Source organism: Erythranthe guttata, chromosome 5 (assembly GCF_056151865.1).
Source record: "Erythranthe guttata isolate IM_541 chromosome 5, IM_541, whole genome shotgun sequence".
NCBI lineage: Eukaryota > Viridiplantae > Streptophyta > Magnoliopsida > Lamiales > Phrymaceae > Erythranthe > Erythranthe guttata.
In genome coordinates this window covers 17,174,638-17,192,784 of record NC_142537.1, presented here as the reverse complement: position 1 = coordinate 17,192,784, position 18,147 = coordinate 17,174,638, and the positions used below count along the sequence as shown (strand labels likewise).

General features: G+C 39.0%; 2 protein-coding genes across 2 annotated transcripts; both read left to right on the top strand.

The window, feature by feature from the left end:
- Nucleotides 1–5,381: 5,381 nt before the first annotated feature.
- On the top strand, nucleotides 5,382–7,025 carry LOC148770796 (WAT1-related protein At3g45870-like). The gene is made up of 3 exons (XM_088817890.1): nucleotides 5,382–5,566; nucleotides 5,790–5,941; nucleotides 6,532–7,025. Exons 1-3 carry the CDS (start codon nucleotides 5,483–5,485, stop codon nucleotides 6,746–6,748), a joined length of 453 nt encoding a protein of 150 aa, XP_088674016.1. The 5' UTR covers nucleotides 5,382–5,482; the 3' UTR covers nucleotides 6,749–7,025.
- An 8,239-nt stretch (nucleotides 7,026–15,264) lies between these two features.
- LOC105966985 (putative carotenoid cleavage dioxygenase 4, chloroplastic) lies at nucleotides 15,265–18,020 on the top strand. The gene is made up of 2 exons (XM_012991551.2): nucleotides 15,265–16,767; nucleotides 17,493–18,020. The coding sequence occupies exons 1-2, from the start codon at nucleotides 15,356–15,358 to the stop codon at nucleotides 17,851–17,853; spliced, it is 1,773 nt and encodes a 590-aa protein (XP_012847005.2). The 5' UTR covers nucleotides 15,265–15,355; the 3' UTR covers nucleotides 17,854–18,020.
- The last annotated feature ends 127 nt before the right edge of the window (nucleotides 18,021–18,147 follow it).

Sequence of the window (18,147 nt, the reverse complement as noted above, 5' to 3'; positions counted from 1 at the left end):
TTGGGTAAATCTACACTCTCGTATTATAGCTTGCAAATCTTACGAGAGATGTAAATCACATAATAACTTGCAAACCATGCGAGAGATGTAAACCACATAGTAGCTTGCAAACAATATGAGAGATGTAAACTACATTAGGCTAACCATATGTGACAAGCTCGACCTAGCAACCGTTGACAATGAAACTTGAACTTATGTTAATTAACAGATGTTCACGTGCTCCAGTTTAAATAATTATTAAAAAAATAAAAAATAATAAAAACAAAAAAATAATAAAAATTCAAGACAACGAGAAAGTATAGTCCACGACGGCAGCCATAATTTTTTTTTAATAATTATTTAAAATGGGATGAGTGATTTTTTTGTAGTTTTCAGACTTAGATCAAACGGTGTTAAGGTCAAAGGTCTGAAAACCATTGAGACAATTTTTCAAGTACAAATCAATGCAATCAAGAGTAAAAATGGATAAAGTGATATCAAGTTAAAGTATAAGGGGAAAATTGTAATTTACCCATAATTTAATGTTTGTGAGAAATAAAATTCATCAACAAAAAGAATTTAATGTTACACTCGCACGGGCCCAAAAAATGATTTATTGGCCCAAATATAGGCCCATACAATTGGGTTTTAATCAATTTCACAATTTGAAGAGACAATAAGACGATTCTCTCTTTTTTCAGAGTTTGACATTTTTTTTTTAGAATCAGAGTCGGAGAGTCGGGGTTCTCTAGGGTCCGAGAGGGGTTGTATTATTTGGACCCAAACGATTTAATCTGGTGCGTAGAAAATATTTAGTAAAAATTTATAGTCGTTGATTTAAAGTACGAACTAGTACGATCCAGTACGAACAATGCATACTTCTTTGCAAACAACTTCAATTGCTCCACCAATCTTCCCAGCACAAAACTCTCGCTTACAAAATCTTCCTCCAACCGAGGCATTAGAAAAATTGGCTTCTTAATCGAAAATTCTAATGGCTCCACCGATTTCTCCAATACAAGAACTTTACAGCAAACACTGTCTACAATTAGATCACATACTTCAACGCAATCCACGTGTTCTTTATCTTTTCGTGCACCTTCTTCATCTTGAACAAATTCTGCAACTTCAAAATCTTCTTCAAATTTACTTGTAACATCCTCTTTAAACTCGTCGATTTCTTCTTCAAGCTTGCTAACATTGTCTTCTACCCCATTGTCGCTCTCTTCAACTTTGTTGATGCTCGCTTCAGACTCGTTGACTGTCCCTTCAACTTCGTCGATGTTCACTTTGATTTCGTTAATGTCATCGTTAATAATAGCTACGCTACTCTTAACTTTTACGACAATTTCCTCTTCAACTTCGTCAACTCCTACGTCATGATCCTCCACCAAATTTGGAGGTTGTATAACGAACGAAGTATCTTGTGCCTCTTTAACTTTGACAACGGGTGGAACATCTTTGGTTTTTCTAGAAGTACTATTTCGCTCATAATATTCCGCCCTCCATGCTAACTCTTGAGCCTCTTCAAGGGTGTAGAATATACGCCACCTCATCCTAAGACGTATTGAAATATTCAAACATGCCAAGTACCGTGAAATTTCCGTACTTTCGGATTCTTGCAGGTTATTTAAGTTTGCTAGTCTCACAAACTCAGCAGTATACTTGTTAACAGATCTACTCCCTTACGAACAATTACGATATAGTTGAAATAGACGTTGCTCATAACCTAGGGGTAAAAAACCCATCAACATTTTTCTCATCCTCCTCCATGATTGGATTGGAAATTTTTCTTGTCTAGCTCTCTTCCTCTGTATTTCATCCCACCATGCGGCTGCACAACCCTTTAACTCACAGCTAACCAATTCTACCATATTTTTCGGCAAAATATCCATCAATCCAAAATAATTTTCGACTTCTAACACCCAATCGATAAAATCCTCAACTTCAAGAAAATTTCCACTAAAAGAAGGAATTTCAGCTCTCACACGATATTTAGCACGATCTTTTTTCCTCCTTATAGGCGGGTTTTCTTCAAACTCAAAGTTTTCGCTCCTCCTTGAATAGTCATCATACCTTGATTGAATTTGAACAGGTCCATGATAATTGTGTCTAACATATTCACCTCGGGCTACACCGTCGGCAATCATCATACTAGATTCAGTCCTTCTGTTGTTGTTGTCAAGGGCAAATCCCTCGCGCACCAACCGCATATTTTGTAATTTTTCAACCCCGCGGTCATCGCCAACGTAGTTGTTGACTCCATATTTTGCACCTTTCGCCATCTAGCCAGGAAAAACCTCGCTACTGATGCTAACTGACGCAGAACGGAAGCACGATAAAGAATTAATTTCTTCGAATTAATCCTATAGAACAAAATAACATTCGGAATCCACCGAAAACTCTGGAATCCACCAGAAAAATAGAGAAAGCTCTAAATATTTTATTAAAATTCGAAATTCTCCTCAAAATAAAGTAGTAAGGCAGCTATTTAAACTAAAAAACTGAAAACCCTAATTAAATTAAGAAAATACTAAAAATTACCAAAAACGGCAAAAACGACTTAGAGTCTGATTCTAGTAGATCTCGTAAATTTGGGAACCACCCAATTTACGGAATCCTAATCCGATTTTTCTATGATTTGATATTAATTTTCTAAAACTTGCATAAAATAGCAAAAACGAACTTTTAGGAGTCTAAACGACGTTGGATTGCTGAAATTGGACGTGATTCATGAGCTTTGCTCATGAGTTTTGTTCCTTGCGCCGTTTCACTTGACATAGAGTTCGTTTCGTACTCAAATACAATTTGAGTTCGTAGAAAACCCTTATTTTTCCATAATTTCTTTCGATATTTCCACCAATGCCCATTAATAATTCTTCTCCGAATTAAATAATTATTTTGCAACTCGAATCCAATTTGACGTTCCTTATGAGTTTTTTTTCTTTTTTCTTTTTGCTTTTTAATGACATAATATTTTAACATTATTAGTTTGAATTCTGGAAATTACAATTTGGTCCTATAAATTTAGTTTATTCACAATTTAAGCAACAAGGTTATAAAGGGGTATTTATGATATTTCACCCTAAAAATACTATTAAAAATCGCACAAGCTGCGAGTGAGTGACACGATTTGCCTCTAGGGGTCTCGATGCTCTGACTTTGATAACACAAGAGGGTGTTGGTGAGTTTTTTTTTCACAGGGGGTGTTTGAGAATTAAAGATAACACAGGGGTGGTATTTGCAATTAGCTCTTAATATATCATATACATATTATAATTATATCATATTTTAATCATCACAGAAAATTCTAAATTAATTTAAATTATTCTAATAATGTATTGCACTTAATATTTTTGGGATTCATTGCACGATCTCAACGCATTTACAAAAAAAAAAATCAAAAATAAGTAATATTCATAAATTTTAAGAATCTTATTTAATATTTTATATAAGATTACGAAGAAGAAACTAAAAATATAATGAATTAAGACACATATTTACAAAAATTTTGAAAGAGCCAAAAATAATATTCAAAAAATAAAATACGAAATATCTAAAATACGAAATAATAGTCAACACCCCATGTCCCTTGCAAGCACCGCGCCTGGGTAAGCCCCAATGTCCGGTCCCTTGCAAGCACCGCCCCTGTGTACACCTGCTAATATTATATCATGCTTCTTCTTTCTCAATCTATTTTTAATTGGAAAACGCAGGTAGACATGGATATTTATTTATGTACATTATTTTATATTTTTTGTATTTTTATTAACATAATTTTTCTATAAATACAATATAAAATATTGAAAAAGAAAACGTGAATTGGATCAATGATGGCCAACGACATATGGGTCTGGTCAACATATGAAATTGAGATAAAATTAGGGTTTCTAATTATGAATTGAATGTAAACGAGGTGTATTTAAATAGGGATTATTTTAGATATCCCTTATTTCGAAAATATATATAATTAACTACCATGTTGTTTACACTGTCGTGTAAATCCTCTCCATTTCAATAATAATTTGATATACACCTCTAACCCACCCTGAAATATCCAAATATATATTTTAAAATTAGTTTTAAACCCTAGCCCAACCCATATCGGTCTTTATCTTCCTCTCTCAATTCCCAGATCCAAATTCCGCCCCCAATGTCTCTAACCGGCGATATTGCTTCTCAGAGTCATAACTCTCTCTCCGGTGGTCGGAATTCGATGGTTCAACTATCCCTGGATTCCTCTCGTCGAGCTCTTTCTTTTGGTAGATATTTCATTCAGTTTCAATACGTAAAGATATTGATTTGAAAATTAAAAAAAACTAAAAAAAAAAATAATAAAAAATAAATCAGCAAAAATGATAAATGTAGAACCAGAAATGTTGAATACAGCTTGGCCGAAAATTGTATATAAGGGTAGTGTAGTACTTTCGCTTCTCCAGGGGTATATCAACATATGATTTGGGCTTGGATTTATCCTTAGTTTATTTGGTGGCTAGGGGGTTATGTAAAATAACCCCATTTAAATAATAACAAATATCATACTCCAACAAGAAAAATAATATTGATACATAAACGACAAATTAGATGCTACACGTGATCATTTGCACTAGTTAATTAATTTGAACCATAGATCTATACATACTCACACACACCTATGTGTATGGGTGCTTAGCAAACAATCAGTAACAAATTGATAATTGGAGCGTGTGGCTGACTGGGTATGTTGATCAGCGTTGTCAATTTGTAATATTCAAACCGCTTATTATTATTATTATTATTATTATTATTATTACATACTGACACACACCTATGTGTATGGGTGCTTAGCAAACAATCAGTAACAAATTGATAATTGGAGCGTGTGGCTGACTGGGTATGTTGATCAGCGTTGTCAATTTGTAATATTCAAACCGCTTATTATTATTATTATTATTATTATTATTATTATTATTATTATTATTATTATTATTATTATTATTATTATTATTATTATTATTATTATTAATTATATTCTAACCGCTTATTATATTTTTTTTAACAAGATCGTACAAATTCAAGAAATAGGCTGTTTTCGTATAACATAAGCTGTTGGAGAGCCTATAAGATCTTTAAAAAAGTACCTATAATCCCACATTTTTATTTAAGATCTCATAATCAGTAAAAATAACTTATAAATTCATTATAAAAACACTTCAAAAATTAATTCTAGTAATAAGACGTAACAGTTTATCAGCTCTTAAAATGATCTTATTAGATTTAAGAGCTTATCAGCTGTTTAAAATAAGCTTAGACTAGACTGGAAATCTTTTGAGTTTTTTGCTTCTTGTCGCTATATAATAGATTGAAATCAAGATCGTAATTTGGCGTGTCGGAATTTGAGTAGGATTTTTTAGTTGCTAAATTGCGCTGCTATTTGTATTTGTTGTATCAGGCTCCACTTTTAGCGAAGTATCCTGCAAGTATATCAGTGACGGCCTATTCATACTCTTTTGGTTCTCTGTTTATGGTAGTTACCGCATTTTTTGTGACCAATGATTCAAAAGACTGGAATCTCACACAATCCGAGGCTTTTGCCGTTTCCTATGCTGTAAGCTCTCTCTCTCTCTCTCTCTCTCTCTCTATACCTATTTTTCTGGGAACTAAGGCTTCGTTTGGTTAGTAAAAGTACTTAAATATTCGAACTTCATTACATATTGGCTAATCCTATCTCGATTCTATATAGTTTTTTTATATCTTCGCAATAATTCTCTTGATTCGATTTGTCCTTCAATTTTTACTCGCTCTCGTTTTATTTCTTTTCAACATTATAGGGAGTCATAGCATCGGCACTGAACTATGGAATGACGACATGGTCAAATAAGATCATTGGCCCCGCTTTGGTTGCTTTGTACAATCCACTTCAACCTGCTGCATCCGCTTTCCTCTCCAAAATTTTTCTCGGAAGTCCAATTTATTTAGGAAGGTTATATATATTTTTATGAGTAAATTGCAAATACTACCCCTGTGTTATCTCGAAATAGCAAAAACCCCCCTGTGATAAATAAACTAGCAAAAACCCCCCTGTGAAATTTAGTCAAAGGCAGAATCCCCCCTAGCTGATTTTTTAGACTTGAAATGACAAAATTGTCCCTCAAAATGTATTTATATATATACATATTATATGTATATTTATTCTTTTTAATTTATTTGTTTAGAAATTAAAAAAAATAGTAAACAACTAAATTGATTATTTTTTAAATAAAATAATTAAAATATTTATAAAATATAAGAATTTATTAATTGCAAGACTCCAGGGGTATTTGTGTCTTTTTATATCAAGTCAACCCTCAAATAGTTCCATAGGGGGGTTTTTGCTATTTAAATAATTTCACAGGGGGGTTTTTGCTAGTTTATTTATCACAGGGGGGTTTTTGCTATTTCGAGATAACACAGGGGTAGTATTTGCAGTTTACTCATATTTTTATGTACACTTTCCTTTACTCGTTTCTATTTACTCGTTTCGTCATTTCGGCTTTAGTTTTGTTGAATCGTTTTAACTTTATTTTGTATCAGCGTTATTGGAGGGCTACTAATTATAGCTGGGCTTTATTTGGTGACTTGGGCATCCTATAGAGAACGACAGGCGAGTGTAGCATTAATTCCTCATGCCTCACGGTCATCAGAACCGCTCATTAACAGAGATTCGTCTGTCACCAAAATTTCCTCACAGACAGGACACGTTATCACGGGCCCTGGCTCTTCCAACTTGAGAGGAAAACCCGTTGATTAGAGGTTCTTTTTTTTTTTTGGTGGGATGTTGGATTTTATGGGGAAAAAAAAAGCTGCAAGATTTATTAATTGTTTTTAACGAATCGAAAAATTAATTTGTACGGTCTCATCATCTCTCGTTAGGCATCGTTGGAGAATATTGATGGGATTGATAAGATTAACCGAATTGGTTCGGATATCGTTGTACGCGATAATGTAACATGCGATTATGTTACATTTGAGATTTGAATGTATACGATTCTTGTATTGGATAATTGAAATCAATGTTACGTTTGAAATATTCGATGTTATTCGATTTTTTGGAAGTTAGATGACTATTCGACTATGGATTATCCTTTGTGGAATGTGTAATAATCTAAGTTGAGGTTGGATTAAATATCTTTCATATGATTGATTAAAATTCGGGTTTCTTTTCTGTCACGGGCTTCAAGCTAAAACTCTACACATTTGACCAACTTTAGATTATATTTTCTAGGACAAATTACGGCTACTCCCTAAGGTATGGTCGAATAGCGTAAAATTCCCTCTTATTTGGATAATTATGAAATAATTAAAAAAATAATTAAATTCCAACCCGAACAACAAGCAGATCGAAGAGCTCAATAAAATTACAGAATACAATAAAACTTTTATAAATTAAAATTAATAATATCGGGATCGGGGTTATTTTATTAATTTGGCGATATATTATTATATCGATAAATTAATAATTTATTAATTTAAAAAGATTTTACGTATGACCATTAAATTTCCAAGTCCAATGTACTAGTTGCGGATACCATTCAGAATCCGGTCGATGACGAAGTTGAGGATGATTATATAGCTTTGGAAGCATTGCCAGCGGCAACAACGGCAACAACTCTGGGGAGATTTAAAGATGAACTCAATATAGATTTGAAGTTCAACAAAAAAAAACAAGTGACTACAGATTCATTTTTTACTAGATAATCTCAGAATTTGAATCTTTTAGTAATTATTAATTTATAGTTTCGTTGGGATCAATATATATATATATATATATATATATATATATATATATATATATATATATATATATAATGGAATTTAAAAAAGTTATTATCTCAATATTTTATTAATAGGGGTCCAATTTTGTACCTGTCCCAAGTTGGGATTAGACAAAACTTTTCAACGATGAGCTGATGACAACGACGGAGAGTAGGGATGAAGCAACGGGTTGAACAAATCTAACAGAGTGTGGGGAGTCCGAAAAACACTGGACTTTTAGCAAACTTCAAAAGTTAGTATATCTTGATGTAAATAACAATTAGAGCTTAGGAATATTTTGCAAATTGCCCATTATATTTTTTAAAGTTGAATAATCAACCCCATCAACAAACGCCCTTGAGAGAGAGTATTTGAATTAAACATCAATCATAAATATAATAAAATTTTCCGGTCAATTTGAATTATTGTATTTGACTTGAATATTTTCAAATGAAATCTAACTTGAGTAGTTCTTCAAATTTCATAAAAGTATTGGTGGTGGTGGCTTTAAGCTATTTCATTAATTGTGAATTGTGATCATTCAATTCCATATCTGATAGTTTGCACATTTTATTTTTATTTTTAAAAACAATGAATAAGTCATATTTTAAAACAATATATTATTATTTAAACATTTTAAACTCAGAAATCATTAATTATTAGTGGGTATATTATTTCCTAGGGTGTCCAAATACACTATAATATATTAAGGTTGTAAAAGGTGCAAATTGGGTCGGAGGTGGGGAGGCACCACCGCCTTACGATTAATCGACAATCAATAAGAAATAAACCATTTTTTTTCATATTTAATGTAATATATTTCAAGATATTATTTGTAAATACTGAACATATGTAAAAAGATATTATTTGGCGACCAGCAGTCAGTGTCGGCGACCGACGGTGGCAGGAAAAAAAAATTGGGAAAGAAAAGAGTTTAAAAAAAAAAACCGACGGTGACAGTCAAATTTGCATTTTTGGTCAAAATTGATTAATTGGTGAAATTGAGACTAAATAATAGTTTAAATCATGAAATTGGGTGTGAATTAAGAATTTGAAGTTATGGGTAATTTTGATACTTATAAAAGACTTTACTTTAGTTGCAAATATTATATATGTTGGTGGTTTGCAGGATCGTGCTTCTTCTTTCTCAATCTATTTTTAATTGGAAAACGCAGGTAGACATGTGATATGCCTAATTGGGCCAACCCAATGGGCCTACAATTTATTTACCTACTGGGCCACGAGCCCAATATCGAAGACCACTATCATCGAGGCCCAATCACCTTCAAGCAAGGTTTGGGGCCCGACAATCTCGACTAAGCTATAAATACACCTTTGAACTCATTCCTTAAGGTACGTCCTATTAACTGAGCAATACTACAATACGTATTCTCTGGACCATTTCTATGATCAGCACGTCTGACTTGAGCGTCGGAGGGGTTTCCGCCGGATCAACCCCCGGCGTAGTTCACGTGTGTTCATTTCGCAGGTACCTCAGGATCATCAAGTTGTCAAGCTACTGATCTGCTTTGCTCTCCCAGTTCATTTTCTACACCACCCCAGGTGATCTAAATAATTAGCATCATCATTTTGGCGCCGTCTGTGGGAACGATGCAAACCAGATCACGTAGCCAACAAGATCCTCCTGAGGCGTCTGCTCGGAGAGAAAATGACACAGCTAACGACCTCCCACCTTGTGGAGGCTCTGGCTTGCCACCTCCTCCACATCCCATGGATCCGCCTCGCGAGGTTCAGGTGATCCCCCCTCGGGACCAACCACTCGCCGATCCACCACTCCCTGCTCCTCGAATGGTTCAAATAACCGAGGATACGCTTCAACGCATGATAGCAGAAGCTTCAACTCGCGCTGCCACAGAGGTCGAGACCCAATATATCGCCACGATGGGAGCAAATGCTCCCAACGCCATACCAGCACCTGCTCCACATGTGGAGCCACCTATGGCACCACCGCCATCGACTCCCTGGGGGCTTACATATGCCCCCAAAATATTTCGCTCGCCAAGGGTTATCGATTCCCTGGGAGCTTACATCTGCCCCCAAAATATTCCGCTCGCCAAGGGTTATCGACTCCCTGGGGGCTTACATCGCCCCCAAAATATTTCGTTCGCCAAGGGTTATCGACTCCCTGGGGGTTTACATCTGCTCCCAAAATATTTCGTTCGCCAAGGGTTATCGATTCCCTGGGAGCTTACATCTGCCCCCAAAATATTCCGCTCGCCAAGGGTTATCGACTCCCTGGGGGCTTACATCGCCCCCAAAATATTTCGTTCGCCAAGGGTTATCGACTCCCTGGGGGCTTACATCTGCTCCCAAAATATTTCGTTCGCCAAGGGTTATCGACTCCCTGGGGGTCACATCGCCCCCAAAACATTTCATTCGTCATAGCAGGAGCCAACGCTCCTCCTCGTGAGGCCCCACTGGGTCCTCAACATGATCAATTTCTACTTACTTCTCGAACGGTTCAGATAACCGAAGAAGACCTTCAGCCTATGATCACGGAAGATTCAACTCGTGCTGCCACTGAATCAGTGGCACCATATATCGCCAAGGTGGGGCATCTCATCCCAGTGGTTCGTGATCGCCTCATCCTAAATGGGGGGCTATCCCATCCTAAAGTTGGGCATCACATCTCAAGGGTGGTACATCCACTTACCTTTCAACCCCAAGGGGGTGCACACCCCATCTCAAGGAACGAGGATAATCTCCCTACTCAAAAAATAGAACATCCCCAAGGGGGTGCACATCCCATCTCAAGGAACGAGGATAATATCCCTATTCAAAAAATAAAACATCCCCAAGGGGGTGAATATCAACCAAATAAAAAAGATGAATAAAAAAGAGAAGAAGAAAAAAGAAGATGAAAAAATAGAAGAAAAAAGAAGAATTAGAAGAAAAAAAAAAAAAAAAAAAAAAAAAAAAAAAAAAAAAATTGCAGCGAAGCCGAGCCGCGCGCGCGCCAGAGCCGAGCCGCGCGCGCGCCAGAGCCGAGCCGCGCGCGCGACCGAGCCAAGCCGCGCGGCTCACAAACAAAAAAAAAAAAAAAAAAAAAAAAAAAAGAAGAGGAAGGTGCAGCCAAGCCGAGCCGCGCGCGCGCCCAAGCCAAGCCGCGCGGTTCCTTCAAAAAAAAAAAAAAAAAAAAAAAAAAAAAAAAAATTATTTCTCCACGCCATGCCAACGATTAACGCAAGACTACAGCATAGATCTACTCTCAATACGATCCGGTACCCCTTTCTACTTGGCTCCCACATCGTCTCGAGAGTGGGGGGCTTGCGAGACAACTCCCACGAGGAGCCAACTCGCTCAATACTACAACCCGCAGCGAGACAACTCCCACGAGGAGCCAACTCCCTCGGGTCTACGAAACCATAGCGAGATAACTCCCACGAGGAGACCACTCGCTCCGTCCTCTAACCTGTTGCGAGATAACTCCCACGAGGAGACAGCTCGCTCTATCCTACAACACACAGCGAGACAACTCCCACGAGGAGACAACTCGTTCTGTCCTACAACACACAGCGAGATAACTCCCACGAGGAGACAACTCGCTCTGTCCTACAACACACAGCGAGACAACTCCCACGAGGAGATAGCTCGCTCAGTCATATAACCCGCAGCGAGGCAACTCCCACGAGGAGCCAACTCGCTCAGTAATACAACTCGCTCGGCCATACAACCCGTTTCGAGATAACTCCCACGAGGAGACAATTCGCTCAGAGCGACCTCAGTCTGCGCGCTCCTCAGTCGCGCGCCATCCGATGCTCCTACAACTCCCATGCGAGACAACTCCCACGAGGAGCCAACTCGCGCAGTAATACAACCCACCGCGAGACAACTCCCACGAGGAGCAAAACTCGCTCGGTCCTACAACCCCTTACAAGGAAACTCCCACGAGGAGCCAACCCCCTCGGGTCTCAAAACCACAGCGAGATAACTCCCACGAGGATACCACTCGCTCCATCCTATGCCCCGCAGCGAGATTACTCCCACGAGGATACCACTCGCTCCATCCTATGCCCCGCAGCGAGATTACTCCCACGAGGATCCAACTCGCTCGGTACTACAACCGGCAACAAGACAAATCCCACGAGGAGATAACTTGCTCAGTCATATAACCCGTTGCGAGGCAACTCCCACGAGGAGTCAACTCCCTCGGATCCACGAACCTATAGCGAGATAACTCCTACGAGGATACCACTCGCTCCATCCTACGACCCGCAGCGAGGAAACTCCCACGAGGAGCCAACTCGTTCGGTCCTACGAACCCACAGCGAGATAACTCCTACGAGGATACCACTCGCTCCATGCTACGACCCGCAGCGAGGAAACTCCCACGAAGAGCCAACTCGCTCGGTCCTACGAACCCACAGCGAGATAACTCCTACTAGGAGACCACTCGCTCCATCCTATGACCCGCAGCGAGATTACTCCCACGAGGAGCCAAGTCGCTCGGTACTACAACCTACAGCGAGATAACTCCCACGAGGAGACAACTCGCTCGGTACCCCAACCCGCAGCGGGACAACTCCCACGAGGAGCCAACTCGCTCGATATTACAAATCCGTTGCAAGGCAACTCCCACGTGCAACCACCTCGCTCGATAATAAGACTCGCTGCGAAACAACTCCCACGAGGAGACAACTCGCTCAGAGCAACCTCAATCCACACGCGCCTAAATCGCGCATCATCCAATGCTCCTACAACTTCGCTCAAGACCACTCCTACGAGGAGCCAACTCCCTCAGGTCTACGAAACCATAGCGAGATAACTCCCACGAGGAGACTACTCGCTCCGTCCTATAACCCGTTGCGAGGCAACTCCCATGAGGAGCCAACTCCCTCGAGTCTCAAAACCACAGCGAGATAACTCCCACGAGGAGACCATTCGCTCCGTCCTATAGCCCGTTGTGGGACAACTCCCACGAGGAGCTAACCCTCTCTGGTCTCAAAACCACAATGAGATAACTCCCACGAGGAGACCATTCGCTCCGTCCTATAGCCCGTTGTGGGACAACTCCCACGAGGAGCTAACCCTCTCTAGTCTCAAAACTACAGCGAGATAACTCCCACGAGGAGTGCACTCGCTCAATCCTACAACCCGTTGCGAGGCAACTCCCATGAGGAGACAACTCGCCCGAAATTCAATATATAATCGCAAGCTCAAGATAGCACGATTACGACCCTAGAAACACTTAGAAATATTATGGGAATCTACATAGCCTGGCCAGCTTGATTACTCAAATTTATCTACTTGTTTTCGATGGGTCCTTCACTAAAACGTGGCCACGGTCCAAACATACTTACGACCCACGAGGTCTAACAAAGGGCACGATCCCCATATAAAAATCTTGAGAGCCTGATCCCCTCCTCAAGTACATCACGCAGAAGGCTATATGTAAACACATACAAGCAACGCGTCAAAACATTGAAAATGTCGAAAAATAACAACTCCCACGAGGAGAATACTAGCTCCGTGCTACTACATTAACGCGAGACAACTCCCACGAGGAGATAATTCGCTACTACATCGTCGCTAGACAACACCGACGACTCAAGTAACTTACATCGTGACAACTTGGTCGCTCAATAAATAACAACTCCCACGGGGAGATTACTTGATCCGTGCTACTACATTATCGCGAGACAACTCCTACGAGGAGATAACTCGATCAACACTATTACCCCGCGACGAGACAACTCCCACGAGGAGATAATTCGCTACTACAGCGTCCGGGACAAAACCGACGACTCAATTAACTTACATCGCGACAACTTGGTCGCGCTATGCGCCAACGCGCATTCACGCCCCTCCGACACACGCTCCAATACATTTTCGCACACCATCAGGCCATATGCCAAAGAACGAACACTACAATTTTTACTCTCGACACGATTGAGAACCCATTTCGACATGGCCCCCACATCGACTCGAGAGTGGGGGGCTTAATGATATGCCTAATTGGGCCAACCCAATGGGCCTACAATTTATTTACCTACTGGGCCACGAGCCCAATATCGAAGACCACTATCACCGAGGCCCAATCACCTTCAAGCAAGGTTTGGGGCCCGACAATCTCGACTAAGCTATAAATACACCTTTGAACTCATTCCTTAAGGTACGTCCTATTAACTGAGCAATACTACAATACGTATTCTCTGGACCATTTCTATGATCAGCACGTCTGACTTGAGCGTCGGAGGGGTTTCCGCCGGATCAACCCCCGGCGTAGTTCACGTGTGTTCATTTCGCAGGTACCTCAGGATCATCAAGTTGTCAAGCTACTGATCTGCTTTGCTCTCCCAGTTCATTTTCTACACCACCCCAGGTGATCTAAATAATTAGCATCATCAACATGGATATTTATTTATGTACATTATTTTATATTTTTGTATTTTTATTAACATAAATTTTCTATAAATACAATATAAAATATTGGAAAAGAAAGAATTGGATCAATGATCGCCAACGACAGATGGGGCTGGTCAACCGATGAAATTGAGATAAAATTATGGTTTCAAACTTATGAATTGAATGTAGACAAGGTGTATTTAAATAAGGATTATTTTAGAGAACCCCTCGTTTCGAAAATATATATGACTAATTATCATGTTATTTACACTTTAGTGCAAACTTCCTCCATTTGAATAATAATTTCATATACACCCCTAGCCCACCCTGAAGTATCCAAAATATCCTTTTAAATCAGTTTGAAACACTAGCCCAACCCATATCGTTTTTTATCTTCCTCTTTTAATTCCCAGATCCAAATTCCGCCCCCAATGACTCTAACCGACGATATTGCTTTCCGGAATCATAATTCACTCTCCGGTGGTCGGAATTCGATGGTTTAACTATTGTTGGATTCTTCTCGTCGAGCTCTTTCTTTTGATGGGTATTTCATTCAGTTTCAGTACAGTAAACATATTGATTTGAAAATTAAAAAAAATTAAAAATAAATAAATAAATATATATAAGAAAAAAAATAATAATAAATAAATCAGCAAAAATGACAAAATGTAGGACCAGAAATGTTGAATGCAACTTGGCCGAAAATTGTATATAAGGGTAGTATAGTACTTTCTCTTCTCCAGGGGTATATCAACAGATGATTTGGGATTGAGTTTATCCTTAGTTTATTTGGTGGTTAGGGATTTATGTAAAATAACTCCATTTAAATAATAACAAATATCATACTCCAACAAGAAAAATAATATTGATATATAAACGACAGATTAGATGCTACACGTGATCATTTGCACTAGTTAATTAATTTAAACCATAGATCTATACATATTAACACACACCCATGTGTACTGAGTGTTTCGCAAACAATCAGTAACAAATTGATAATTGGAGCGTGTGGCTGACTAAATAGACAATTGGAGCGTGTGGCTGACTGGATATGTTGATCAGCGTTGTCAATTTGTAATATATTATTATTATTATTTTTTTTTTTTTATTAGTAATATCAAAATCGTAGAAGGAAAAATGGAAAAAAAAAAAGAAAAAAAAAAAAAAAAACAAAACAAAAAAGGAAAACAGTATAAGACAGACAATAATCATCTCTGAATTTCTCATAAATAAAATGGAAGCCCTTTTTTCCTCTTTCAGACATCCTCAATTTTTGCAGGTTCGTTCTTTAAATAATATTGGGGCCAATGTTAAAAGAAGGCATCAGCCAGTGATCAGAGCCAACATATTCAAGAAACACTTGGATTCAACCATACTCAACAAATTGGATGACTTCATATGCACATTTCTCGACCCGTCGCCCCTCCGCCCGAGCATCGATCCCGAAAACGGTATGTCGGGATACTTTGCTCCGGCGGAAGAGCTCCCCCCCACCGCATGTTCTGAGGTGGCGGTGGAGGGGGGCGGCGGCCCACTTCCCAGCTGTCTGGACGGGGCCTACATCCGCAACGGCCCCAACCCTCAGTTCATCGTCGCAGAGGGCCGCCGCCGACCTTATCACTTATTCGACGGAGACGGAATGCTCCACATGATCAGAATATCCGGCGGCAAAGCCACCACATTCTGCAGCCGCTTCGTCAAGACGCACAAGCACACGGTTGAGCGTGAAAACGGGTCCCCCTTTGTTCCTAGTCCTTTCTCCTCCTTCAACGGCATCGCGACTTCCCTATCGAGATGCATGCTTACCGCCGCACGTGTGCTGACGGGGCAGTTCGATCCGCTGAACAAGGGCTTGGGAACCGCCAACACCAGCGTTGCTCTATTGCCTGGTGGCGGCGGTGGCGCCAACCTCTTTGCTCTATCCGAGTGTGATCTACCGTACGAAATAAAAGTGACGGAAGAAGGAGATATAGTAACCCTCGGCCGCCATGATTTTCGCAGCAGCATCAGCATCAGCAGCAACAACAACAACAACAACAAAAAAAACAACAACCCGTTATTATTCTTGAATATGACAGCACATCCGAAGGTTGACGAAAAAACCGGAGAAACATTCGCTTACCGATGCAACATCACGCGTCCGTTCCTGACGATGTTCAGAATCGACCCTGACGGGAGGAAACAAAAGGATGTGCACGTACACTCCTTGAAGGAAAGCACGATTATTCACGACTTTTCCGTGACAGAGAATTTCTGCGTATTCGTAGACACACAGATTGTGATGAACCCTTTGTCGGTTTTGAGGGGAAGGCCGCCGGTAGGGGTCGATCGGGCAAAGGTGCCCCGGCTAGGGGTGATCGGGAAATACGCGGAGGATGACAGCAGAATGTGGTGGACAGAGGCGCCGGGGCTGAACATGTTTCACAGTGTGAATGCATGGGAAGAAGACGGCGGCGCCACCATTGTGATGGTGGTTACAAATGCTTTACAAGTTGAGGAGTTGTTTGAGAGCATTGGTTTGGCGCAACTGAGATTGGAGAAGATCACCATTGATGTCAAAGCTCAGACGGTGCAGAGGCAACCCTTGTCCACTAAACTTCTTGAATTTGGAGTTATCAATCTAGCTTATGCTGCTAAGAAAAACAGGTGTGTGTATATATTATATGTATATATGAGCTTATTGCATTTATTGCCCCTGTGAAAATCGCAACTGCACGTTTTCCCCGACCCTGTCATAAAAAAAATTAGCAAATACCCTCAATGTATTTATCAGTCAAAGGCGAAAACACCCCTCATCGCAGGTTCTGCAAATATTCTTCTTTTTTGTTGTGTGAAATGACATAATTGCCCTAACATCTTTTTTTTTTTAAATAAATTATATATATATATATATATATATATATTTTATGCATTTTCATTGTTTTAAATTTATTAAGTTATAAATATTTATAAATAAATATTTGGTACTTACAAAAATATGAAATAATGAAACACATAATATTTTGTAGATATTATATGTATTTTTTAGAACATTACAACTCAATTCCCTGACTTATTTTCTTAAGTTTTTCAAAACTTCAATTTGGTCCCCTAGTTTTTTTTTTCCAGAAATTCCCAGGTTACTTCAGTCCATTTACAACCGGTCAATGGGGAAAATTTAAATCGGTATCTAAAAATATATACATTGGAGTTTCTGCTAATTTTGTTATGACAGGGGGAAAACGTGCAGTTGCAATTTTCACACGGGTGGTAAATTCAATAAGCTCATATATATAATTATATGTGTTTTTTATAATATATATATATAAAGCTTTTTTAGATTGTTTGAAAAAAATATATATACTATCTATATTTTGTTGATACGTATCCAGGTATGTATACGCAGCAATGATAGGGCAGAAGGGCATCGACGGGATAGTGAAACTAGACCTATCACTAACACATAAAGATGGCCACGTCGACTGCGTGGTGGCAAGCCACCTATATAGACCGGGTTGTTGTGGCGGTGAACCGTTTTTTGTACCGAAGGAACCGAATAATCCATCGGCAGATGAGGATGACGGTTATTTAGTAACGTTTGTAACCGACGAGAATAACGGAGAGTCCAAATTTGTGGTGATGGATGCCAAGTCCGTGACTCTCGACATTATTGCTGCCGTTAAGCTACCGTGTCGAATTCCGAGTGGCTTCCATGGTCTCTTTATAACGGAGGCTGAACTCAACAAAGTTTAAATATAAATATAAATATATATATATATATCTAATGTTTTTTTAACTGTTCAATTCCTGTAAGAATTACTATGTTGCAACTTGTATTCACGCGTGGAAATGAAAAGAAATTGTGAAAACAGAATAAAAAGACACACATACTACATCAAATGTGGAAAAAAGTTCAGCCCGATGATTTTCAGATATAATATTTTCTTTGGAAAAAAGTTCAAATTTCATCTTTTTCAAGTTTGTATCGATTTCGCATTTAGTTTCCCATGTTTTTAATACTTCTGGGATCTCTCATGTTTCAAAAAT